The 27,977-nt window shown below is 37.4% G+C and overlaps 1 protein-coding gene and 1 long non-coding RNA gene across 3 annotated transcripts; both read right to left on the bottom strand.

Annotated features, from left to right (window-relative positions):
* Positions 1 to 100: 100 nt before the first annotated feature.
* Positions 101 to 27,977, bottom strand: hbs1l (HBS1-like translational GTPase). 2 transcript variants are annotated; one of them, XM_082144594.1, is made up of 19 exons: positions 27,797 to 27,977; positions 27,272 to 27,337; positions 26,144 to 26,284; positions 24,980 to 25,189; positions 24,222 to 24,302; positions 15,026 to 15,134; positions 13,006 to 13,232; positions 12,659 to 12,824; positions 12,451 to 12,568; positions 10,293 to 10,439; positions 10,067 to 10,141; positions 8,017 to 8,134; positions 7,355 to 7,423; positions 7,068 to 7,172; positions 4,057 to 4,147; positions 3,789 to 3,897; positions 3,594 to 3,694; positions 1,130 to 1,274; positions 101 to 988 (listed from the first exon to the last, which is right to left on the bottom strand). In XM_082144594.1, exons 1-19 carry the CDS (start codon positions 27,837 to 27,839, stop codon positions 977 to 979), a joined length of 2,133 nt encoding a protein of 710 aa, XP_082000720.1. In that variant the 5' UTR covers positions 27,840 to 27,977; the 3' UTR covers positions 101 to 976. The 2 variants fall into 2 exon arrangements, with proteins under 2 accessions (XP_082000720.1, XP_082000721.1); XM_082144595.1 differs by lacking the exon at positions 24,222 to 24,302.
* On the bottom strand, positions 11,057 to 12,444 carry LOC309480203. Its single transcript, XR_014199569.1, has 2 exons — positions 11,694 to 12,444; positions 11,057 to 11,560 (listed from the first exon to the last, which is right to left on the bottom strand). It is a non-coding gene; the product is annotated as an uncharacterized lncRNA (long non-coding RNA).

Raw genomic sequence — 27,977 nt, 5'->3', positions numbered from 1 at the left:
CCCGTCTAGAGAAAATACTTTAGTGAATTTTAAGCAGGGTCATAAAGCCAATTAGCTTACACTATGTATTTATTTACAGGCCCAAAAATACACAGACAAGTTTTCCACAGTGATTCATATTTTTTATTTTTCTGATGAAGAAGCTTTCCTTGGATCAAACAACTTCAGCTTCGATACACCCAAACAAATGTCCTTTAAATTAAAACCCCTTAATAAACAAGTCAAAAACAGATGAGTAAGAGTCATGTCTGTTAGGTCCTTAAAGCGATTACTGTTAGATTTCCGACACCGGATGAGTTTCTCCTAACTCACGAAATATCCCTTTGTCCACTGGTTCTCAATCCTCCTGTTTTCGTGTCACTGACCCATTAAAGATCAGGAAAAGACTTGAGTAGCAGCAATGGAAGGGCAGGTTTCATTCACACACTGTCCCGCTCGTATGAGGAAACTGATGGAGGAGATGAGAGCAGCCAGATGTGGTGTTTATTGACTTCTATTTCCCCTTTTACAAATGTACACATCCTTAACTAATCAGAATAACTAACCTTAAAATCCTTCGATTTGAACCAAGCCTAAATGTCCATTATATGCTGCCATTTTAGTCAAAAACAATGCCATTTACAATAATCTAAATAAAATATTAAATAAAATAATATGAGTTCAGTTTGTTGCGACGCAATTAATGAATGGAAGCAAATGACAGACTTTCTGTCTGTTCCTGCGTGTTATTAGGAGGGTTCGAGCTGAAACTTGGGATGAATTACAGTTCAGTTGTATTTTGCATGCTGAAGAGTGGGACAAAAGGCATTCTCTCTTTTACACACACACATTCACGCTCACTCTAGGGCTTTTTAGACAGATGAAATGAACTGTAGCTAGAATCACTGTCAGGTTGCCATCTGTGCGCATTCAATTTGTGTGTTCGCTCCAAAGGGGAAATTGCACTTCTCTCCGCTCTTCCAGTTCCAACTGGTCCTTACTCTTTGATCTAAAACGGTATAAACATCAGCATTAACAAGCGTCACATTCTTATGATGCAATATCAAAAAACGCTGATGAATACAAGACGTATGCTTTTTGCAACAGGAATGTGTTTAGTGAGAAAAGGTGGACATGTAGTGTGTTTTACCTCTGTGACAACTCCAGCAGCGATGGTGGAGCCCACATATCTCAGCATGAACCGCCCCAGTTCTTTATAGTCCTTATAGAGCTCTAGAGCCACAGGCCTCTGCGTCTGAATCTCCACCACTGCGTTCTGTCCTTTACTCAAACACCTGCACAACATTTATACAGTATCAATCAGTGCTTTAAGTGGGCCGGTACGCGCCGGTACTCAGTACCGCCACTTCCAAATATAGCTCTTGAGCGTACCGCCACCTCTCCGTGCGCCCAGAACGTGCTTTTAGCGTACCGGTACGCTCATTTGCACATCTGTTTTAATCCTTTGGCTGCGCTGACGCTTTTCAGAGCGCCCTTCACAATGCACGCTTCCTAATTCGTCCCACCGAGAGCAGAGACTATTACCCATACACCCTTGAGTTTTACAAGTGAAAAGCGCATACGTCGCTTTTGCCGCTGTCAGTGTCAACAACTCAACGTGGTTCGGAGAGGGTGTGTGAAACGCGCAACCATAGCTGCTCGGTTAAAATACAAATACAATGAACACTTAATATGCTCTCCTGGCTTCAGACTCTGAGTCTGAGTAGTAAAAGAAAATGATTTGTACAGCATTTCTCATTTTTCATTTGGTGTAGGCTACTGTGTATTTTGCTGAATCTGCTTTTGTATATTTTTCAAGGGTAAAGAAATGAACCATCTTCAAGACTCATGTTTATGTTCTACTCTTCTATGGTTATTATGTTATTATGTTTTATAATTTATTTCATGTACATTTTGTTCAAAATTTTTTCAATACCCTTTTGCACATTTTATTTATGTTCAGTAGCTCTTTCTACGGGTATTTTTTCAATACCCTTTTGCACATTTTATTTATGTTCAGTAGCTCTTTCTAGCTCAAGCAAATCCACAAACTAATAAAATGATTTATTATTTTTTATAAGGTCGTCTGTTGACTGCTGTATATAAAACCCCTTCAATATAGTTGTTGTTACCCCTGGGGAGGAGGGGAGTCAGCAAAAAATAAATAAAAATAATAATAATAATAATAATAGAGTACCGGCACCTCTTTTGGGCCACTTAAAGCACTGGTATCAATATTACACTGATAATGAATCTTCAGTGAAAACACCATTCTGAACCATCGTTAAAGGAATGGTTCATCCGAAAATGATATTAAAAAGTGGCAAATGACAACAAACACCATTGGTCCTTATTTGTGTCAATGCTAATCACCAACTTGGTAAACGGGTCTCATTTTAATATTACTTGATACATAAAATATTAATAAATACTAATATAATAATTTTAAGTGCTTTTGTCATTTTTATTATTTTTTTTATTTTTTTATATTTCCATGTAGTTTTAGTTTTATTTCAGCTTTAGCTTAAATCATTTTAATACTTCAACTTTAACTTATTTCAGTTATTTGCCAAAGCAAAATTCCACATTTAAGTTTCTTAAGTTTTACATCTACCATTTATATTTTATTTTAGCTTTATTTCAATTACTGAAATGTATTTTTTTAAAGTTTCAGTTTTAGTTAACAATAACAACAGTAGCTATGTTTCCACCCACCTATTTGTATGCAGATTTTGTGATGTCCCATAAAAAAATTCTGAATGGATACGCCAAGATGTGCATCAATTCTAAAAATGCGTATATTAAAAAAAATGTATGCACTCAATTGAGTTGAGACATGCACATAAACTATGATGTAAACACATTTACCACATAAATCACTTGATGCACAAAAAAAAGTCATGTTACTTTGCCTCAACAGAGGATGTGATTTGGATAACCCGACTAACCAGCTGACGAATTTCATTGCACAGCATCTCAAATGTTGGTTTGATCATTCTGAAATGCATGAGCCAAAGTCTGTCATTGGAATTTCCTTTAATTCCCTCCCAGAAGCTTCTCACATGATTGTGTTCCCAAACACCAGGCATCCAAAGGCAAGATAACATTACGTCATTTATAATGTAGGAAAAAAAGAGCCATTGTAGCTTCCCCGATTGTAGCAACTTCCATTTTTATTACAGGTATTTTGCGCCAATTTCCCAGGAAGTGACGATTAGTCACTTGAACATCTGAGATGGAAACGGTGCTTTTTTCGCAAATATTATGTGCAATATTTGAATTTTGCACATGAGGTAAAGTCACAACTTTGGATGGAAACAGCTACTGATGCAGAAGTGTGAAGGAGATGTCAGAGCTACTGCAGAAGAAAGATTTAGTGTATTTTGTGTTCATCATACAAATAGTGTAATATGTGATTCAGAGGACTTGTACTATAGCACACAAGGACTACTTTTACAGTTGGTGTTCACTTTATGCAATTTGTTATATGGAAAAGAGCACATTCTTCAAAGCTTTTGTTTCACTGAAGAAAGTCATATAGGTTTGGAACAACATAAGAAAAAATTATAATTTGTGTAACGTACTATATGATTCCATATCATTCATCCACTTACTTTGGTTTCTTCTTGAGAACTTCTCCACTGCTCTTGTGTAATATACTGACTAACTTCCTAATAGTGGCCGGTTCGCTTACAGTCTGATAATGCAACAGCACCTGACAATCAAACACAAAATACAAGGAATTACATAAAAACATGCAGAGATGTTTATATACTAGAAGTTTGAACGCAGAGAGAGTGTTTTCTCACAGGGAAGCCTTGCGTGATGGGAAGTTCTATATTAAAGAGAAGAATTCTTGCTCGGAATCTTGTGCAGGCTCTGATGGGCTCTTTGGGATCACAGAAAATACATCCAATGCTAGAGAGAAAAACATGATCATACAGAATCATAAGCGCCCAAAGAAAGTTTCCTAATCAAGTATTATGTAATATAATCAAAACATTATACAACCACAATATTACAGTATACTCTAAGGAAAGGAATGCTTTCAACACCAGTGATTCATTCCACACTCACTTTATTTTGATGATGTCCATGCCTGTTACAGTTAGACTGACATGATCCCCGGCAGCTGCCCAGTCTAATGCTTCATCATGGAGAGTGATCCCTAGAGAGAGACGACTGTATTTTAAGGATGCATCACTTAAAGGGATAGTTCACTTTGAAATTAATTTTTGGTATGTTTTAGCTTACCTCAAGGGCATCCAAGATGTAGGTGTCTTTTTTTCTGCAGTAGTTTCAATTTTGATATTTTTAGGTCAAACCGTTCTTGTCTGTCAGTCATATAATGTAGGTCGATGGTCACTGTCTCAAAGAGCATGCACAGAGTCCAAATTAAAACAATTCCCCATCGTCCAAATTAAACAATTCCCCATCGTAAGTACACATTGATGGCCTAAGACACGAAACGAGCGGTTTGTGTGGCTTGGACATGGCTGTGTATAAGAGGTAAAAACTATATAAATACTGTTCGTTTTCTCACACAAACCGCTCGTTTCGTGTCTTAGGCCATCAATGTGTACTTACGATGGGGAATTGTTTAATTTGGACGACGGGGAATTGTATTAATTTGGACTCTGTGCATGCTCTTTGAGACAGTGACCATAGACCTGCATTATATGACTGACAGACAAGAACGGTTTGACCTAAAAATATCAAAATTGAAACTACTGCGGAAAAAAAAGACACCTACATCTTGGATGCCCTTGAGGTAAGCTAAAACATACCAAAAATTAATTTCAAAGTGAACTATCCCTTTAATTAATTAATAAATGTTTTAAATAATTAGGGCTTGGCAATACATTACCATTCAAAAGTTTGCGGTCTAAAAGCTCTCTGCGTCGCATTTACAACATTTCAAATCCCTCAGTTGTTGATTCTTGTTTTATTACAAGCTCTGTTTGTTTTCTCTTTTTGCCAGGAGACTGTTTTTTTTATTTTTTTTTTATGAGTGATTCCCGGAGGTTCGAGATTTAGCTGCTTGTTCATTATGACCAATAATATATGCCACTCTCACACCATACATGCGTCAAAGAAGCAGGAGCAACTTTTCTCTATACAGATATGACAAGACACGCACGGGCAAGTGACGCATGTATGCAATTTCCTGTGAAAACCATCCCGTCAGGTCTAAAATATAAACACTTGTAACATTACCATATGTTACATAGTGAATTAGGGTAAGACAGAGGGATTGATGATGTTTTGAATTTTTTTATATTTAAAAAAATAAATAAATGTATAGTGTACCTTTAAATCCTTTCATTGAATCATCTGATAAGCTCTTATGCAATGATCTGTTTGTGTCATTACTCAAAAATGCTTTATAAATTAAAAAGTTTTAGTAAAAACAGACATGTTTATTGCATATTATTTCATATTATTGCACGCTGCATATTTATATATTGCATTTTACATTATTATTGTTTATTACCATGTATTTGTTACTGTGGCTGTCAAGCGATTTAAATTTTTTTAATCTAATAATTACACAATGTGGCGATTAATTAATTCTATTAATGGCAAATTAATCACACATCAAATTTGGAAATTACCGCCAAAAGTTAATTTAAAGTCATTACTGTGTTAAATGAGAAAAGCATTAAATAGACATTACAAAAAGTAGCTTTAGAAAGAAATATTATATTTGATTCAACATAGAATTCATTAAATATACATTTTTAGGCTACAACAGCCATGAGGGTGAGTAAATGACAGAATTTTCATTTTTGGGTTAACTATACCTTTAATAGTTTTTTTTTATTAATATGGAATATGATATTATTATTCTATTACTGAAATAATATTCTAAATAAGAAACAAACTGCCAGTAGGTGGCACTAAATATCTAAATGAGTAAGTTATTGAGTCATTCATTCATTTGATTTGTTCAAACGGCTGATTCATTCAGGAATTAAGTAAATGGCTCTCTTTATGAATGTGCCATTGAATCATTGATTCACCCGAAAACGCGAATTCATTCAGAAACACCACTGTGTAGCTTTAGAGACACACAATCGTTCTGCTGTGGCTTTATATGTAATGTTTTCGTTTGACAATAACAGACAATATTGTGTCTAATATAACAATAGTAACTTATTTATTGAACTGTTGTATAAAATCAGTATCACATTTGCACTCGTGCTATTCAGGATAAAAACAGCACTCGTGTGATATTGCGCTCATAGCTTGAATGATATTGCTTTACTATATACTATATCATTTGATATAAATATGAGACAAAAAGTCATTCAGGGGCTATTGAATTTTGAATATTGAATTTTAGGGGTATATTAATGCATTCTATTGGCTCCATCACACATTGAGTTGTTGTCCTGCATCATGCTTGTCACCATTAGTCTCAGCCTCAGACGTGAGTCACGCCCACGCATGATGCATATGGTACACTTTTCTGGAAACACTTCAGGAGTTTCGAAGTCGCAATTTGATTGGTTGAATACTACAGGATGTCCGTGAGACGTGTGTCGAGACTACGTCCCCATTAACTGTATGAAATGACCGTCAGATGACCTACATAGGTCTGGGGCGGGGCGGGGCGGGGCGGTGTTATGTGTTGATTTTAACACATTATTTTTTATCCATAACTAATTAAATAAATTAACGTGTTAAATCGACAACCCTATTTGTTATATTGGTGCAAGGAAACGATTAAATATAATTATCCTATGTTTTCAGTTATAAAAAAATCAATGTGGAAAACATGCCTATTTAAAACTAGATTTCTTTCTGCATTTTACTGCTTGAATGAAACAAATATATATATATATATATATATATATATATATATATACATACACACACACACTGGCAAATGCCAAAATTGTGCATGTCTACTGCATTCAGCATCCATTTCAGTCACAGGACTGGAAAAAAGCTCTAAAACAAGTCTAAAGCAGTATTAACCAGTAATCACAGTGCTTTATGAAAACACCAGAAGAGGGTGCTGTTGCATATCCAGCTAGAGCAATGCATGTCTCCATAAATTGATAAAGCTGCTGTGAGTTTACCTTTAACAGTGCAGGTCTCATTAGGAGGCATGACCAGCGCTTTATCTCCTGTTTGAATGAAGCCAGCCTCCACCTTCCCCGTCACACAGAATCCAGAGCCCTGGTCTGAAAACAGTGAGTTTAGGTGATCATGAAATAAAACATCTCTGAACTGCCACTAATAGAATAAGGGTTTGATTCATTTTCTTTTAAAAAACATGGGAGTATTTGCACAGAATCTAATAAAATCCAGTATTTGTGCATTTAGATTTTGTAAACTTTGCTTTTATGTGGGTTCCCATGCTGACCTTTGAAGACGTCCGAGACACAAAGCCTGAACGGCTTCTCCACTGACCTCTGGGGAGGTTTAAATGCATCTGCAAACAGAGAGGAGGAGAGAGATGAGGAAAGATGCAGTGGCCTGAAGGTTTTCTGTTTGCCTCATCAGGTTTTCATGAGTCAAAGTAAAACTGCTGAGAATTCTCACAGCTCAGCCACCAATCAGATCAGAATCATGACAAGAGCTTCTGTGAAAACACTCTACACTTACACACTCATCCATGTGCGTGAACACAGAAGTGCCCGTTCCAACGTATAAACATGATGCAGAATATTAGACATTTTTGCACTTTGAATTTTTTTTTAAATCTTTGATCATTATTTAGTATGATTATTGAACAGGGAAAAACACTTGTGCCGAAATGATTTGGTCAATTTAGACACAGTTACACCTCCTACAGACCGTTCGATCATTATCTACTCACCCTCATGTAACACAAAACATTTTGCCCACAAAAAAAAAAGCTTCTCTATTAATAATGTGCCTTGTTTATCAAAAAAAATAAAGCAACTATTACATTATATTGTATTTTGTAATATTTTGCATTATATTCAAATATATTATACTGTATACATAGTATATGTGCATGCAAATAGAATTGCACAAATGTGTCCACATAAACACACCCACCTATCTGTTCCAGTAGGCATGGCCCAGTGTACCAGGCTGTAAGGTCTGCTACTTTGCTCCTAGTGGTCAGATTCTCTCCTGATAAGCCACTGGTAGGGATGTAATACACATCAGAATCCTGCAAAAGACAAGCACATTTGTAACACATGGCCAGCACAGATCATTTCCATAGCGGCATGTGCTGTTGACTGATCAAATCAACTTGCAGGTGGAAATGGGCCATGAAATGTTGCTTTACATTCCCAAACCATTTATAACCCACATTTTACAGGCCACAGAATGTTTCACTGGCCACAATTACACCTCTTGCTAGCACATCAGAGGTGACACGTACAGTACAACACGTATCATTACAGTTCACTGCAAAAACATCTATTGTTCTGTTGATCCATAAAATGTAACAAAGATAATGTGTAAGCTAAAATACTAGAAAATGGCAAAAAACAACATGAAAAATGTCAGGAGTGCATTATTGTAACGTGAGAGCGTATCCATGTAATGCACTAGCACGGATCTCTCCCCTCGCAGGCGGATTTCCTTCAGTCTTGCACAAAACTGGAAGTGCGCTCTCAAATACACAGTGGTCTCGTGGCTCTATCGCTCAGATATTGCATGTGCGCTCAAACTTTGCCCTGTGCACTTGAAAATCTCTGTGCTCTTTCTCTAGAACTCTCTTCTCTCTTGGATTTAATGTTGCCAGAAGCCATCAACCATCAGACTTCCACGATTGACTGATAAAATAACACAGTGTACCTTTAAATTGTAAAGAAATTTAGGATCCATCTTAGTATGTCGAATAATTCCATGTACAAATTTCAAGCTAAGTTTAGTCAGCCTGTTCTCTAGTTGTTAATTTTATTATTTATTAGCTATTCGAGTTAAGTGCTTATTGTAAATAGCTATTTATTAAATTATTTTATTTAGTGCATTTGTATTTGTGTATATAGTTCTACAATAAAACTATAAATTTTGGGTGTGGGTGACATGTCATATTTGGCCTAGCGCACCAGGACCGCAACTGAGAACTGAATTTACATTTAAAAATTTCTTGAAACTCATGTCTGCAAAAAAAAAAAAAAAAAGCACATCGCACTCATATTATTTTAGAAACTAGACATAGTAGAAAAAAGTTGAGCAAAGCTGAAACTAGTAAAAAAAGTTGAGGCCTGCAGTCAGTTTCTCTTCCGTAGCCCATATTTCATTATTACAATGAAAGAATCTTCTTTTCTCTTAATTTTTTGAAGAGTATTTTATACAAAATGGAAAATTCTGTCATTTTTAACTCATTCTCACATATAAAATATGTATATTAAACGCGGGTGGCTTTGGAATGAGGTTAAGTATAAAAATGACAGAATTCTCAATTTTATATATACATATCAGCTATATATCCCAAACTGAGATATTTTGTATTTTCCAACATATTAAAATAGCAATTTTTTACTAAAACTTACTAAATATGACAAAAGCATTTTTAAATAGAAGTCATTTATAATTTACATGACTTGCGCAAAAGTTATTCGATAGTGTTGTGTAAGGAATAAACCAAAATTGCTTTCTCATCCACCTTAGTGCTTAGTGATATCTCATTTGTGCTCAATTATATATTATTATTGATTATATATTAATATATACTGTATTTTTGCTTGACATGGCATGTCAAAATATACTGCAAACAGGTCTGATGTGTTTTTATGATAATATTTGAAGATTTTTAACAAATGATAGTTTAAATTTAAATCTGCTTCACACACAAAGCTATATCATATCACAAGCTAAAAAAACTGCACACTGGACATTTTACAAAATATATTAATTTGAGTTCCACAAAAGCATTTAAATAACTTTTTTTTCAGTCAGAAAAGACTGAAAGTATCAGCATGTAAGCTGATATTGTGTCAGATTCAATCAAAACATGCAAGCTATATTTTTTAGGTTTGAATTGCAGTTTCTGGATGTGTCATTGATCAGACACTTTGGGGATTACCAAAGTACAAAATGTACAGGGGAAAAATATATAAACATCCTCCATGTGCACAGACTGCATTACCTTAAAACCAGCCTGCTTTAGAAAGTGACCGAGCTTAGAGATGATTTCCCGGAACCTCTCCTGCTGCCAGTTAACCTGCAGACACACACACACACACACACAGAACATGACGTGATGAGCACAAGTGGTGGGAGTGGGATTGAAGAATGGTTCTCAGACATAAATAAAATCATGATTGACATTGCCGTGGTTACTGTACGCTGTTGTGGTCCCCATGGTTACCCACCTGGTCCATCTTGTTGACAGCAACAGCAAGCTGCGTGACTCCGAGGGATCGAACCAGCAGGCCGTGCTCGCGGGTCTGCCCCCCTGCCTCAAACCCGGCCTCAAACTCCCCACGGCTGGCATCTACGACTAACACAGCCACATCTGCCTGCAAAACACACACACATACTCCACCTCAAACGCTCTGCGACCAGCATCCATCACTAATAACACCTGCTAAGACACCCAAACATTACAGAAACGCACACAAACACTTCTTATACTTTAAAGTCAAAACGAAATGCCACTCAAACAATTACACGGCTCTCTGGAATACTTGATTCTGATAGGTCAGTCACAACTTTCGAAGTGTGTTATTCCCCGATAACAACAGTAATAAATAGCAATGCTAAATAACATAACGGCCATCTGGGTATATGAAGCCTGTGTGTCTTTCATGTCTCTCGTATCACACCGCAGACTCGCTCTCGCTTGATTCATAAAAACACAGCTGCTGCCATCTTGCGTCTCTGTTACATTTATCGATTGCATTGAAAATGAAATAGGAGGACTTCAGTATTAATAGTACTGTAATATCACTGCTGTGTTCATCTTGGCAGGACGATTGTTTTGTACACCGTAAATGGATTATAAGATAATAAACAGCAAAATAAACCCCTTCAGGGTGATACAAAATCTGTCAGAGTTTATTCTGTGATAACAACCGGCTAGACGTACATTATCCTACACGCACATACATACTGTGTGTGTCTATATATATATATATATATATATATATATAAATAAGAGAGAGAGAGAGAGAGAGAGAGAGAGAGAGAGAGAGAGAGAGAGAGAGAGAGAGAGAGAGAGAGAGAGAGAGAGAGAGAGAGAGAGAGAGAGAGAGAGAGAGAGTGTTTAAGTAATAGCTTTCAGGGGTCACAAAACATTAAAGATCCCCTAATCAATATTGCTTTGTCATGTCAATTTCAACTTCCGTCATCATACAGAAATAGTCTAGACCCAAAACACACCCACCCGCAATACACACACACCCACTTGCCCCCAAAAACCCTTTCTCAGCAGACTGACTAAAGGAAATGAGTAAATCCGACCTGCACAATGTGACTAATTTCATTCACTGCATTTGTAAGTATCAGCCAAATCCAAACATACACACTCATATACGGAGTTACTAGTGGTGGTGGCACCCAAATCCACAAAGAACAAGTTTCATTGAGACTTTACTGTGCACAAGAAATTAAGCACAGACATCGGATGTCCTCTCGTCAACTGGTGTACATGCAAAAAAAAAAACGAATTCATGGGTTTCATCAGGTCCCTTTCCACAGGTGTATAAAATCAAGCACCTAGATTATGAATGCAGACTGCATTGTGCTTGATTAATACACCTGTGGAAAGGGACCTGATGAAATCCATGAATAGGCAATAGAAGGACAACCTGAAAGAGGACTCTATTAAAGTATTTGTTCAAACAAAAGATCAAATTCAGTCATTTACTCACTTTCCAGTCACTCTAAACCTATATGCCTTTCTTATGTGGAGAAATTCTTAAGAAAGGACCCTGTTGTTTCATGCAGTTACAATGGGAACAGAAGCTTTCATGATTTTTGGAGCATCATACAAGTTGTCCATATGACTTGTCTTTCAAAGTCATACAATAGCTTTATGTAAGAAACAGACCAAAATTACATCATTATTCAATGGTAATTCTCCCCTGTAGTGAGCTATAAACCACTATCACTGTGGCCAAACCCCTTGAGCTGAACCTGGGAACTGAATCAGTCTGACTGTGAATGATTCATTCAGGCCTTTTTATTACCCAGATCAACTGCCTCATTAAAGATCCAATGATTAAATCATAAATGCTACTGCCCATCACTCATTAACAAGATTTTCAGAGAACCACTTTTTTAGTTTGAAATATCTGCCTGATTCACACACAAAGCTATCATATGGCTTCATAAGACTTGAAATATAGTGTCTGGAACTTTTTGGTGTCCTTTTTAATGTCTGAAAGCTTTATTTGCTGCTTCAAATATTCAAAATTTCTCCTTGAGTGATGCAGGGAAGTTTGAGACGACATGGTGGTCAAGGTAAGGAAATGACCATTTTAATTTTTGGTTGCATTCAACTGAGCCTAAAGGAGCACATGCAAGTACCTGTGCCGCCCCTGTGATCATGTTCGGAATGAAGTCTTTGTGTCCTGGTGCGTCCATCAGAGTAACAACCTTCGAGTCCGTCTCAAACTTTGTCATGCCCACATCCATGGTCACTCCTCTGTGAAAGAGAGCAGATGATGAACAAATGAAGCTTGGTTTGGGTAACATTTTTCAAGACAGAAATGACACCTGAGTGTTTGTGACCAACCTGTCTCTTTCCTCTCCGGTCTCATCCAGTACCCACGCATAGGCGAACGAGGCCTTGCCAGCTTTCTTGGCCTCCTGCTCATATTTATGCATGGTTCTCTTATTAACGTTCCCCAGAAGATATAACAGATGACCCATGAGAGTGCTCTTACCAGCATCTACATGACCTACACACACAAACAAAGTTCAAGATTCATATTTACTTAATATAAAATGGTTTATTTAATTATATTCATACATGTGGTTGTTTATCTAACCACATTCACACATTCATTAATTCAAATGTGACCAAAAAATGAACTGGATGATAATGTGACTGGATGGATAGTGATAGAGAGGATATCGTGCCTATGACCACCAGATTGAGTAAGGGTTTTCCTCCTTGTCTTTTCTCCAGTTCGGCACGGATGTTGAGCTGCTGTTTGCTCTTTCCAGCTGGTCGAGATGGAGTCGTAGCGGTAGAGTCTTCACTCATAACCCCCGGTTTGGATGGGGTTTCTGTGGTTGGTGCAGCGGTGACCTCTGGACTCTGCCCTCTGCGAACCGATGAGGCAACAACGCCATTTTCTTCCGCACTATAAAGGGACACAAAAGCAAACGTCATCTCAGAATTTCTAGGATGGTTTGTTGAGCATTTTTCTTGATCTTAAAGTCAATTAAACCTCATTCTGTTTATTTGAGGCAATCAAAAACAAGGCTGAGATAGACATTCAATCCAATCAGTATTTCCACAACCCATGTTTTTGTATTTTTGTCTATTGGAAATTTGTAGAAAGGTACAACGCTGTCGAAAAGTTTGGGGTCAGGGTTTTATTTTAAATTTTTTTTTTTTTTAAACAGCTTTGTTCAAGAACGGCTGCATTTATTTGATCAAAAATGGTACATTTGGTAAATGGTAAAAAAAACCTAATATTATTATGAAATATTACAATTTAAAAACGAATTTACATTTGAAAATATTTAGATATGTAATTTATTTCTGTGACATCAAAGCTGAATTTTCATTGTATTTACATTAATGTTGTGCGCATTTACTCCTAATTCAGTGTCACATGATCCTTCAGAAATCATTCTAACATGCTGATTTTTCTGTGACTTCTTATCATTTATCTTATCATCAGTTTAAAACAGTTGTGGTGCTTAATATTTTTGTGGAATTGTTTTCAGGAATCTTTGATGAATAGAATGTTCAAAAGAACAGCATCTATTTGAAACAGAAATCTTTTATAACATTATAAATATCTTTACTGCATCGAATAAAAGTAACTATTTCTTTCAGAATAAACAAATCTCTCTGACCCCCTTTTGAACAGTAGAGTACTACTGTACAATCTATATGCAACCTTTTAAACTCAAAATACCAACATATTGGTAGTGGAAACCTACAGATATCTTTTGAAAAAAAGATTGTGTGGAAAAATTTAGCACAGGTCCTCTTTTAGTCACTTAAAGACTGTTCTGAACAAACTTAACCTATTAAATGAAAGTACATTGGCTGCTCCACCTGCAGAAACCCCGACACCCTTCTTCTTGAGCTTGACGGGTGTGGTCTGTGGCTGAAGGAGAGGGAGTGATAGGCTGTGGGTTAATGTTAGTGAGTGTGAGATTAATCTACAGGCACCAGCCATCTCTGTGGTTTTCTGCTATCCCAGAATGCAATGCAGGTAGACAAGACTTGGCCTGGTTCTGAGAATTAATTATGTAATATTAAGGACTGTAACTGCAAGAACCGATAAGAGAGGAAAGCTCACTCCAGCAGTTCAGCAATGAGTGGACAGGAGGATGATCAAGACGAGGTCAATTTTCTGTACATTTAAAATAAAGATTTTCAAAGGTATCCTTCATGAAATGCACGTATATCCAAAGGTTCCATCGTGAAAAGAAATGTATATTGAGCTAAAACGACGTATCACATATTATCAAATATCTTGTGAGCAACTGTGACTGTCAAGTCAAGTCACCTTTATACTGTTCCAAAGCAGCTTTGCAGTGATAACAGGATAATGATGTATTTCGACTGTTGTTCAGCTGAAGTCAGTTCAGTTTTGGTTCAGTTCTGTTGTAAAGATCATCTATTTTTAAAATAGTTCATTTAATCTGTCTCGCTAGCGTTCAGTCTGGTCAAAAAAAAAAAAAAAGAATAATAAAGACACTCGTGTCTGATTTGGTCACGATGTTGCAGTGCACTTATTACAGGGACAGTCCCCTGTGGAGTGAGCTGTGTGGTTACATGCTTTGCTTAAGGGTGAAAGATCATAGTTCATAAAGCGTCCCTTATAAGGTTTAAACCTACAATGTTCGGGTTACCAGGGCATATCTTTACTAGGTTAACAGGCTAACCACTTCCACATTACCTCGACTGGCTTACCTTCGCACATCAAAGCCCATGGTCTGCTTCTTGCCTGACACAGTCATCCGGGCAACCTTAGGGACAACCTCCGCTTCCACACGACTCACTGGAGCGTCCCGTACTTTTGCTAGGATGTAGAAAACAATACGCACACACTAAATTTCCGATATCACAATAATATTCATATTATTGATATTTCATAATTAATTAACTTTAATATTGATCAAAGGTTAAAAATATTCTGCTTTTTATTTTCATTTTTGAAACCTTCTCTTTCTTAGCACAAAGCAAGCTTTTTTGTACAATACTAATCTGACATGCCTTACGTTCAGAAATGTATGACAGTGTACCTTTTATGAAAGTCAAGTTTCCTGTTTGGTACAGTATAAAGGGTTAGTCATTTTCAGATGTGCAGATGTGTGTGTCAGTGCACTCGACATACGCTGAGCCTCGTTTTCTCGCTATCTTACTGAAATTCATGAGTCAACTCCTCCGTGCTGCACCAAAACAGCCTCTCAGAGCCAAAGAGGGGGAAGGGATGAAAGAAAATGAGGATGAGAGAGAGCATTTTTCTGTCCCTGTAAGGTAAATGGCTTCAGCGTGTGCACGGTCTCGTCATAGCAGTAGAGCCGTTTCGCTGGCAACGGCCACAGCCAGTCATCTCGCTCTGAGCAGCGAACGCTCTGGCCAGGAAAGGGTTAACTCCGGCACGTCACTTGCACTTCCACACTGACTGTGCACTTCCAGCACACAGGGGGTTAATGTGTAAAAAATAATGAACCTTCTAACCTCCTTGCACAAAAAGGATGAGAAGACGACTCAATAAGGGAGATCTTATTTATATAAAAAAAAAATTCAAGGGAAATAACACAATGGGAAAAAAACACTCTGATCTTCGGGAGAATTTGTGAGATGTCTGACTCACCTTGTAAAAAATAAATTAAAAAAAACCTTGATCTTGATCAATTTTAAAGAATCATAACATGAGAATGTTTGTGTATTTGCATTGTTATATAAACCAACGTTAATAATTATATGAAGATAAACAGTACGAGCCCCCAGATGTGTTATGGCCACACCACAAGGACCCTTTACACACAAAGAGCTCAAGGCGACAACACACACACACACACACACACACACACACACACACACACACACACACACACACACACACACACACACACACACACACACACACACACACACACACACACACACACACACACACACACACACACCTGTTACAGGAACAGGAAGTGCTGGGGAATGTAGATAGCACTTCACCTGCTCACACACACTCAGCCACACCCACAAATATCTCCCATCTGAACACACACACACACTTCGCAACACTTCACACACAAACCACACCCACACAACATATCTCTACACACAAAGCCGCCAGAACACACTGCGCTGCCAAATTCAACTCGTTTCTGACAAAGAGCTCCAATGCTATGTATTCGCAAAGTTACAACAGCAAAAAGAAAAACTGATACAACTATAAAATACAAAAACATTTTCCCAAATAAAAAAACAAAAAAATAAATCAGTTTATGGATCAGGGAAACGAGGGACAGTGAGTAACAGCATGTCAACATGTTAATATGCATCACCACACTGCATTTATTATTTATATTTTACATATACCACCATTTAAATTCACTCCTGTTAATTCCATTTTATTTTGTCTATTAAAAAAAAAAAAGTATATATACTATTTTTCCATATTTGTAACATTTACTTCATCTTACTGAGCATCTATACAGTATTGTTTATTTCGGCACTTTAAATATCTTCTATGCTTTGGCAATATCGTATAAGTGTTAGCTATAACGCAATAAAGCGTTGTCGACTCTGACTTGGTGTCGGCTGTTGTTCAAAAGAGTATTACTCAACTGTGATGACAATAAAAACAGGTAGAAAAATAGTCTACATGAAGCACAAAAAAAGTCTGAGACACACACCCTTCAGGATATGTAAATGTGCTCTTCCTAGCAAAACGGATCCAGGCCTATTCAAACACCAGTGAGACATGATCCTACCTGATTATCTACCATCTCCTTTACTTGCAGTCAGTGACTGTACACACATCTTTCACTCAGTTCTTACTCCATCTTTCTAGATCTGTGTATTACCCGCTAACCCTTGTTTGCTGTACAGTATGAATCAAATTCAATAGTGCAACAGTGATAGAATCACACTAACAGAAAGCAATAAAATAAAACTCAAATAATAAATTGAATTTGCTAAAAATAAAAGTTACTTCCATCTTAACACGTTGTCTAACTAAACAGGTCTGGAAAGTCAAACGTGTTGGACATTTGTTCTCCAGTAGGGGGCACTAGTGTTACAAATCCTGGCAGGAAACAAAATAAACCCATACAAAAACCCAAGGAGGAACGGTCTTCTTTCCAAAACACTTACAATCTACTTTATCATCCCTTCAGTTTATCTTTCATCCCCTTCTTTTCCATATCAGTTATTTTTATTGGGTTGAGTCTAGCACGGATGTCCCATAATAACTATGGGGAATCCCCGTACACTCACCTTACTACTACCATTCAGATATGCCCAGTTCACAATGACATCTCACACATTATTACAGATTTTCTCACATACGGCCTTGCCCTTAAAGTACACACCTGCTGAAAACAATACATGAACAAGACAGATGCATTCAGATGCATCACACATTGCACTCATTTAATCTCTTTCATAAACAGGGAAGGGCAAAGGTTGACAAAGGCCTACAAGTTTGCATGAATGGGACAGTCTTCCCAACACCTCCATCTTTACAATACTAATTAAAACTAGATTTTAAGAAAACCTTGCAACATCCTAACAGCACTATTGTAAGCAACTTTTCGAACACCCCAACAACTGCATAGCAACATTCTGAAATCCCTCAGATTTAGGAGATCCTAGCGACTCCCTGTAAACACTCAGAACTCCCAAGCATGCAGAGCAACCAATCAGATTCAGAACACCTCTAGCGGCCACCTAGTCACATTCGTTTTTGTCTTTGAAGGGACTTTGGTGATAGCTAGAGTGTTCTAGGGCAGTAACTTTCTGAGTTTATAATGTTTTTTCTAATATTTCTTTCTGAAACATACATCCGAAATCGCATACTGAGTAGGTACTACATTTGAATTAACTTCACAACCATTAAAAAAAAGAATGTTCTATATAGTATGAATATGGGTAGTATGTAGTGTTGTCAAATAATATAAATATTTCGATATGTATCGATACGGAAATATCTGAAACGGTTCCAATGCTCCTTTTCTGCAGTATCCATAGACCGATACCAGCTGCGCTTTCTCACCCTCTCTTCTCTTTCCGATGGTGAATTGTCTCACACCCGCCTCCTCTCACTCACTCGTCTCATTCGCTATGATTCAATAGTGCTTGAATAGGGTATTTGTGCAACTTACTTCCACATTCTGCAAACCATAGTGCAACGCTTCCGGTTCTAAATAATTTATAATTTTACTGATTCCCGCAGGTTTTGCAATCACACCAAAAGCGCGCCCCACTGATCTAAACAAGTTGCGCTCTGATAAAGCCGCTTTAACAGATCGCGAGTACCAATTTGACGACTTCTTCGAGGATAAAAAAAAATAAAGTCAAAATGCCTGTCTTAGAATATTCATTTAAATACAGCCAGTTTTTTTAACATAAATAGTTGAGAGAAATCACATGTTGTGTAACGGTATACTGGATCTGTGCATAAGCTCTTAAAGTGACAGTAGCCTAATATACCTGCTGTCATCTGTCATCAATCAAAGAAAAGAGAGATATCACTTGCTGACATTTTTTTGTAACTTTAATTTAAAGCCTTCCTGTGCTGTGTAAGCTATTACAAAACAATTAAAAATGTAATTTAATTCATTTTTAAAAATCTTTTCGATTTGAATTGGTTCATTTAAAAGTAGACATTTTAAACTTTCTATATGCCTATTTCTCATGTCTGTGAGGCAAGAAGCCTATACGCTGAGCTTTGGTTCATTTGTGACGCACTCCAATTCTTCTTGCAGTCGAAGACGAAGCAAATTTCTGCTCTTAAGATTATTCCGTGCACTGAAAAGTGCTTCATTAGGTTTGTTGTGTTACCGGTCTTGGCAGCAATTATCTTGTTGCAAATATTACATTGCGCACTGTTGGCATCGAGCCTGGTGAAATGTAGACACACTTTTGATCTTTTCCACATCCTTTACATCTATGGGGGTTGGGATGCTTACACACTACAGCCTCACGTGTGGGCAACGTCTCTGGGAGTAACTGGCGTAAACTAGTGTTTTTCCTTGATGCCTCGCAACAGTCATTCATGCTGCATGCTTATTGGCTCAGTGACGTTGACGAGATTAACCCCTTATGTATCGAAATTTGGTTAAAAGTATCGAACTCGATACCTAGCACTACATATGACCTACCAGGGTCAGTTATGTCACTTAACCGCCTTTCATAAATCCTCTCCCGTGGCCTCATGGGATAGTAAAGTGTCCATTGTATGCACACTTCAGAAACTCGCTGGAATTAGTAGGTCATCCGGGTACTTTTCGCCTACTATTTTATGAAAACTATTAATTAGGACATACTACTCGGCTCACATACGGATTTTGCATACTATATAGTTTGGAAGTAGGCATATTTGGACACAGGGTATGCATTCGGACATACTACTCTTTTGGCAACCTGTTTTTCGCATGCTATATATAGTAAGGGAAGTATTCGATTTCGGACACAGTGATAGTTGTTTTTAGCTTGCTGCTATGTTGCATCTAGAGTATTCTAAGAGGTTGCCAGGGTGTTGCTATGGCGGTCGGAATCCAAGCAGTTTTACGCTATTTCTACACAGTTTTTTACTTTACCAAGTAAAAACCAGCCATGACTTTGATATTCGGTACCCTAGATAATAGATATACATCGTCCATTTTATCGTCCCCAGGTGGGGAAAAAACACAAGCCTAATCATTCGGATAAGTAATAGCACAGTTATCAGAACCAAGCCACAAGATTTGAGGCATCATTCATCTCTGTAGCACAAAAAATTCAGGTCAAGTTACGTGCTAAAGTTCAATTCTTAGGTTTAGGGATCTGTTCAAATCTATAACTCCAATTACGATGCTTAACTTAGCAAACACCACTAATACAAACTTAATCAATTCTATGTCTTTCTTTAAGCTAAATGAAATAGGTATGTAGACTATCGTGTACGAAGTCTGTGCAAGTCTTCACAGTCTAAAGGAGTGAAATCATCTAGTTCTACTGACAGTATTAAGGGGAGAACAAAGAATGAGAAATCAAGAAACAGTCTGACAGAGAAGGAGAAAAGCTGCAAATGATCTTTATTCACATTCTCAAATAGGGTCAATCACCTCCCTCTCTCGCTCTCTGACCAATCTATGTAGTGCTGCACGACTCAAAGCACTGAGACAATGACATATCACCATTTCTGCAAAAGCCACAAAGTGCAAAAAAGGGAGAAAACGTCAAAGAGAAGCAACAGGGCCAGCTGTAAACCAGTCACTCTTTCCTGTGTGGGTGGCAAAAAATGGCAGAGAAAACAGAGAGGGGGAAAAAGGGATAGATGACTTGAGGTGGTCAGACGGCAAAGAGATTTACAAAAAGGAGTTGAAGACAGAAAGTGTTAAAGGTGAGCTGCCTCATGCTTTTCAAAAGCAGGCCTTCACCCACGCTTTGCTCGGCAAACAGAGAGTTAACAAGAACACGCGCGAGAAGGAAAGTTACAAAGTGTGTGCAGTCAAAGCATCCTAACAGTAAAAAAAAAAAAAAAAAAAAAAAGCTTTCACATTTTCTGAAGAAAATAGTGGATGTTTGCCTATGCAAAACTCATCATCAAGGTGCTAGGGTAATCCAGGTGGTTGCCAGGGCATTGCTATGCTGTTGCTAAGGGTATTCTGCTCTTTAGATATGGCACAGGTCCCTCCTTCAATTTAAGTCTATGGGATTTTTGTCAGTTTATTGTCCACCAAATGCAAAATAATAAGTCTGATTTCTTAGAAATGCAAAAACACACCTCTCCTCAAACTGTACGATTTGAAGTATCATTCATGTGTGTAGCACAAACTGTGAAGGTAAAGTTACACATCCAAGTTTATTACTTAAAGGTATAGTTCTCAAAAAAAATTTAATCCGGTCATCATTCACTCACCCTCATGTTGTTCCAAACCTGTAAGACACAAAAGAAGATATTTTGGAAAAAAGGTTTTATTTTGTTCATACAATGAAAGTCAGTGGGGTCCAATGTTGTTTTGGACCTCATTGACTTTCAATACATGGACAAAAACAGTTGAAATTTTCTTCTTTTGTAATCCACATAGTTTTGGAGCGACATGAGGGTGCAATAAATCATTTTCATTTTTAGAATCTTTAAGATAAGTAGTTTGTTCAAATATCTAACTCTAAGTATAAACAATAGTACTAATAACTAGCACCACTAGTAATTTTGGATGCATTTCAATGAAGAAAGTCAGTAAACATTTAAACCCAACAAGAAGAGTCAGTGATTAAATGGCCAGAACATTTAGTCTCTTAATTAAATCTTATAGTTTATGTAGGCTTAACTAGTCTTATTCACCAACAGTCCTAAAGAACACACTCTTTTTAAGTGATTATCAGGATAATACTGTTTTAGACACTAGGTCAGTGCGCAATGAGGAAACAAAGCCAATCTAAACATGCACATGCAGGGGCGTGTGTGTGTGTGTGTGTGTGTGTGTGTTTTCAGTCCATCTTTAGATCTGTGCATGTGTGTATCATCTCCCATAGTGGATGGTCTACCACTATGAAAGCAAAGCCTTTGTAAAATCTCTTCCAATTTGCTCTGGGTGTGTTAACACCTTTATGTGGCCACAAAGACTCTCTGTTTTATATGTACATATGTGCGCGCACACACACACACACACAGTCACACGTAAATGATAAACACCACAAGCTAACACACCCTTTAAGGAGAGCAAAACAAGCACAGCCTCAACAAGTTCCCCTCCACCCCCATATATTCACACACTCCAACATCAATCGCAGAAATGAAACTGGAAAATCTTTATTTCAGAATATGTACAAACGTCAGGCCCATGGCCACATCAGTGCTTTAAAACAAGTTAAAAATGCAGCGGACAATCAAAATTGAAAAAACAATTAACAAAATGTCTGTTAAACATTAATTATTATAAATAAAACACACTTTTACAGTGTTGAGTGTCAAAACACATAATAGGAAAAACTCCAGGTGTCCCCCAAACCCAAATGTCTTCCCTCTTTCTGTGTTTGTGGTAAACCAGCGCTGCACCTCATTTCAAATGGCAGCAAACCAGCTGTAGAGAGAATCTGCTGTTTTTTTCTTTTATCTTTTGCACTCTATCTGCTCCTACTCTATATTTTCTTTTTCGTTATGTAGAGAGACTCTAGAATTGAATCAATAATTTGTCAAAATGTCATAAAATTACACAATCAAGTACAAAAATATACATTTAGCCTAATGACTAATTTTTTAAAAGTGAAAATATGAAAATAAATCAACATGAAATATTGAAAACAAGACGACTTTAAAAGTAATACTATATTACTATCTGAGGTTGTGACATTTTGAACGAAAAGTCCTTTACAACTTTTCAGTGTAATGGTTAGCTGTAAATTAATATAATAAAATCTGAAAAATACAAAAGTATAAAGAATTATATGGGGAATGTAATATAATAGAAGTCTCAGTTCTTTCAATAATAATTTCATGGCTCAAATGTACAGCCCTTTGAGTGCTTATCGATGATTAACATCTGAAAGTTCATATTTTCCTAAAATTATTAACACTAATCTATATCTATCGCTTCTTTAGATTATGGGCAAAACTGTAATGTCATAATCTTGTGTAAAAATGAACCTGAGTCTCAAAACTTGATTGTTTGGAAGATTTTTTAAATGGTCCTGAAAGATAAAATAAAAAAAAGTCAGTCTCGAGTAAAAGCTTTTCTCTGATTTGCCTTGACCACGTCATCCGGAGAGGGCGTGTCGAAAGAAAACGGGGTGATGTGATGGAGAGGTAGACACTGCACTCGTTCTTTCACTCTCTCCATCTGTCTGCTGTATAAGAAAGCATTATGCGTTGCTCTACTGCGCAGACTCTTCTCGCTGCTCACGGACATGCAAAACGCGGACGCAAAAATTGACGGTTTAGCAAACACACGTTTTTTCTTACTAGCGGAGACTTGGGTAAAACTCAAAAGGGTTGGCGAGCGACTGTCAGGAGATGTTTGGGAGATAAGTGCGCTAAGATCGACGCTCTGATTTAAGCTTAGTGAGCGGGGCTTAGGTAATGCTGTTGTTGATTTTTTCAATGCTTGATGATTAGACATATTTTCACTCTTGAGAGATGCAGTGCATGTGAGTGACGCTTGGTTCTGGGACATGAGTTCAGACAGGGATGGTGCCTCTGAAAACCCCGGAGGAGCATTTGCAGCAGGTGTTTTGATAAGCTTTTGGATGTGCGTATTGTTTTGTGTACCAGTAATGTATGAATTTTGGGTGTTTTGGAGTCCTGGTAAACTGTCATAGAGTTTGGGACTGCTGTCCTGGTGCTCCTGAATCAGCTCAGCCAATGAAAGGCTTCCAGAGCTCTTCCCTTGCCCAGGTACTCCCAACGGCCCACTGCTTTGCAGGACAGATCTCAAACTTCCTAAAGAAACCGGAAGAGGGGCGGGCCGCTGGGAATCCTGCAACGCCAGACTACTGAGAGAGCAGGTTAGAAGAGATGAGGAGGAAGTCACACCCAGACCAGCTGGGACAGAGGTTCCCAAAGAGAAACCAGAAGAGAGAGACGCCCCAGAGCCAACAGACAAACCGGGAAAAGGTGGGACACTAGGACCCTGAGATAGAACTGCAGAAAGTGGGGGGGTAGAACCAAGAAAAGAACCAAAAGGACTAGTAGTAAGAGGAGCTGTGTAATCCAATGAGACACCAGTGGAAGAAACTAAAGGAGGAATGTTTGTACACTTCTGTTCATGCTGAGCTATTACTTGGGCGAGTGAACTTTGTCCTAAAGTTCCATCACTGCCCAAATTATGACTTGAAAGCACTTTTAAATGGCCTTTTGTCAAACTCCCCAGACCAGGGGGAGGATTTAGAACAGGAGGCATGATCTTGTTTGGTTCAGGCATGGCTAACAGATCACTGAGGCTGTAAGACTGACCGCCGTCTCGTTTCAGGGGTTTGCCTGAATGCGCACTTGATACAGTCTTAATACTATCGTGTGATGGAGAAAATAAGGCTCCTTACCTTACGAGGGCCAATTGTAGTCAGAGAGTACAACCGAGAGGATGAGGAAGGCGATCAATGGTTAGCCACAGAGAAAGCAAGAAAAAGGCAATACGTTATACATGGTAAAATTAAGGCTAAAAAACAACAACAACAACAGCAACAAATAAAAACTCAGTCTGGTGGATGTAAACAAAGTTAGCAGTTGAAGCCTGGGAAAAAATTTGTATCTTAGATTTTTAAATTGTATACATAAATTGTAACGGTAAAGTAGAAAATTGTTTGTCTTAAATGTATAACAAATATGACAAATAATAATAAATATCAGAGTTAGCCGTATTACTTTTATAAATAATTTGTAATGTTTTATTACTTGCATTTATTTATAGCCTCTGAAACTGAAACACAACAACAAAAAATTTGGTTCTCCTCAGTTTTGGAAAAACCCTGGAGTTTAACATTTTCCCCTGAGACCTCATGCCAACTTTTTGTGTTTTAACTATCTGTGGTCTTGCTGGAGTGGTTTTCATTTTCATTTTGGATTAAAATACATAAGAGGGCACATTTTTAAGTGGAAGTGGCACAGATGTGTTCTGGGTAGTTAATGTGCTATAAATTGTCTAATGGTGTGTAGTTTTTTTTTTGTTGGTTGGTGTGTTCTGGTTTTGGTTGGAAGGGTGTGTGTGTGTGTACCTTTCTGTGGTGCAGCTGTGGTGGTAGGCTCGGGCTGTGCGTTGGTTCTGGCAGGAGGGGCGTGTGTATTGGTGTTCTCCTCAGTTAGAATGAAATCAAGGGCCCGGTGAGGGTCACAGTCGTATTTAAGAGCTGCCTGAGTCAGTGTGGAGTCTGGAATTGAGTCTCCTAGTACTGCTCTCATGTGATCCAAACAGGAATACAACTGACCTGTCCAAACACAAACATATTAATATTAATAAAATCTAATACAATACATATTCCTAATGGAATGTGTCAACATTTTTGACAAACACCAAGGATTAGACTGATGTAATAACAATTACATCAGTACAAAAACACCATTGTTTAAGTTTGAACTTTACTACCTTTCAAAGGTTTGGGGTGGTAACCTCTGATGGTAAATTCCACAAGGTATTTTAATAAAATTTTAAAGATGAAACCCTTGGTCGCTCGCTCTTTTCTGACATGAATTGAAAAGCTGAACTCTGAAGTCAAAGTGTAATAAGATTTTTTTTCTTTAAAAAAATTATACTTTTATTCAGCAAGGATGCATGTGTCATAGTTTCCACAAAAAAATTAAGCAGAGACATTTAACATTGATAATGATAATAAATGTTTCTTGAGCACAAAATCAGCATATTAAAAAGATTTCTGAAGGATCATGTGACGCTGAAGACTGGAGTAATGAATACTAGAGTAGAATACAACAGTAATTTTAAATTGTAATAAAATTTCACAGTTATTAGTTATACTGTATCACAAAATTACTGTATTTTTGATCAAATAAATTCAGAAGTGGTGAGCATAAGAGACTACTTTCATAAACATTTAAAATTTTACCAACCCCAAACTTTTGAATGGCGGAGTAAATGTGCTTAAATTCCAATAACTATTTTTAGTCTGGCTTGAGGAAGATGGTTAGCCTGAGTTAGTCCACCAGACCCTAATCAGACATTTCTTAGAGATACAAAACTGTAACACCAATAGGCCTAACTTTTAGACTGTCAGCCCTCTGAAATCCTTTGAGAATTCACATCTCTATATTCAAAGCACTGCCTTTAAAAATATTAAAGATAAAATTAGATAAACTTACTAGCCAGATAGTCATTAGAATAAGTGACCATCTTAACCCCTCTCTTAACCCATAAAGTCAGTGTGTACCTTGCTTTAGTGGGTCTAGTGTGCTTGTGATGGTTGGAGAGGTTGGCATCTCCTCTTCCTCCTCCTCATATTCTGCCTCCTCTACGGTCTCTACATGTCGAGCCTGCCTTGAGTCTTGACGTGAGTAGATAAACTGTGCGGCTATGGAAACATGAATTCACAAACATCTCCATAACAGACAAAAATGAACATCAATATTATACAGTTAAAGGGTCAGTTCTGTCATCAATTACTCACCCTCATGTCGTTCCAAACCCATAAGACATTTGTTCATCTTTAGAAAACAATAGAATATATTTTTTGTGAAATCTTGGAAATTTCTGTTCCTCCGTTACAAGTCTATTCACCCAAAACTGTGCATTCAACCAAAACTGTGATGCATCTATATGTTCATTCTCATGCGTCACGTAGAGCACCTTTGAGTTTGAGCTTCCGCAAAAACAAATGAGATTTGTTCTCATGCATCAAACAACTAGTTTGAGCTTCCAATTACCACATTTGAGTACTCTTTGTAGGCTATGTTCAATGTTTATATGTGAGTAAAATCCTAAATTAAATCTGTTCATCATATACGTAAAGCAATCGTGTCTCTTCAGAAGACTAGGATTAAACTGCTTGATCCATACGGATTTGTTTTCGATCTTTTTATTAATGTTTTCAACCTTTTGGGTGAAATGACTTTCAATGGATCTAAATCTCCCAGATTTCATTAAAATATCTTCATTTGATTTTGAAGATGAACAAAAGTCTTGTGGGTTTTGAACAACACAAGTAATTGATGACAGAATACTTATTTTTGGGTGAACTATCCCATGATTCAACATGTGAATGCATGCAAGTATGGGGAATTTTTCTGGTGGGGAAAAGATGTACTTTTATAAATGGCACTGCACTGGGTCACATAAGAGTAGAACCAAATCACAATCTTTTTTTCCATTTGATCCAATATAAGGCAAAACATTAAATGCAAATGATAATAAATATACAATCGTCAAATAAAAAACATAAATAACATTAGGAACATTTTGCAGTTGTGATTTATGACTGATCAAAATGACCGGAAATACTAAAAATAAGGAATTTACACAATTATTTTAAATCACATGGAACTTTAATGAAAACACAAACCAGTGGCAGGAGAGATGCAGTAGTCATCCTCCACTGACTGCCCGTACAAGTCATCATCATCAAAGTCTATAAAAAAGGAAGAAATTGAGACAATTCTGTTTTACTCCAAACCACAAAAGAAAGTTACAGTTAAAGCAATTCCACTGCATCAACAAACAGAAAAGCATAGATGGGACAGTTATTAACAAAAGTGAACGTCAAAAGTCACTAATACTGAGTAGAAATAGAGTGAATTTATGAGTCTTAACAAGAGAAAGAATCCAGCTGTTACTTTTGTCTTATTTGTATACTAGACGGATGATCTGTGATCACCTATGTGATTTCAATTAAATGCAAATATTTGAGTTTAAAAGCACAGAACTGGTTACCAGGTGCACAGTCCAGCTGTTACCATCTGATACAGTGACACGACAGCAGTCTGTCATCATCTCTAGCACTGGACTCTGTATAAATAAACCAGCTAACTAGCAATCATACAGGCCTCTTTAGATAAAAGCGGCTAAATATCATATTTCCCGTATATACCTTCGTCGTAGTTATAACCTCGGACATTCCTGTGGCGGGACATTTTTTGTTCGACGGCTTTCTTTCACGTAAACAATGTACGCGAGGCAAAATATCAATTGTCAGAGCAAAGTTTAGACATGCGTCTCACTCCAAAGCCGCCATGTTGACGCCGGCCATCAGAAACAGGAGGGACGCGCAT

Source organism: Leuciscus leuciscus (genome assembly GCF_965113295.1).
Source record: "Leuciscus leuciscus genome assembly, chromosome: 18".
NCBI classification, from domain to species: Eukaryota; Metazoa; Chordata; class Actinopteri; order Cypriniformes; family Leuciscidae; genus Leuciscus; species Leuciscus leuciscus.
Note: the sequence above shows the minus strand (reverse complement) of the source record. Positions and strands in the feature narration are given on the sequence as shown.

Coding starts and splice junctions, on each gene's coding strand:
- hbs1l (XM_082144594.1), bottom strand. CDS start 27,839: ATGTCCCGCCACAGGAATGTCCGAGGTTATAACTACGACGAAG. Junction 26,285..27,271: donor CTGCATCTCTCCTGCCACTG/GTTTGTGTTTTC, acceptor ATGTTTCCATAG/CCGCACAGTTTATCTACTCA. Junction 12,825..13,005: donor ACTCAATCTGGTGGTCATAG/GCACGATATCCT, acceptor TTGTGTGTGTAG/GTCATGTAGATGCTGGTAAG.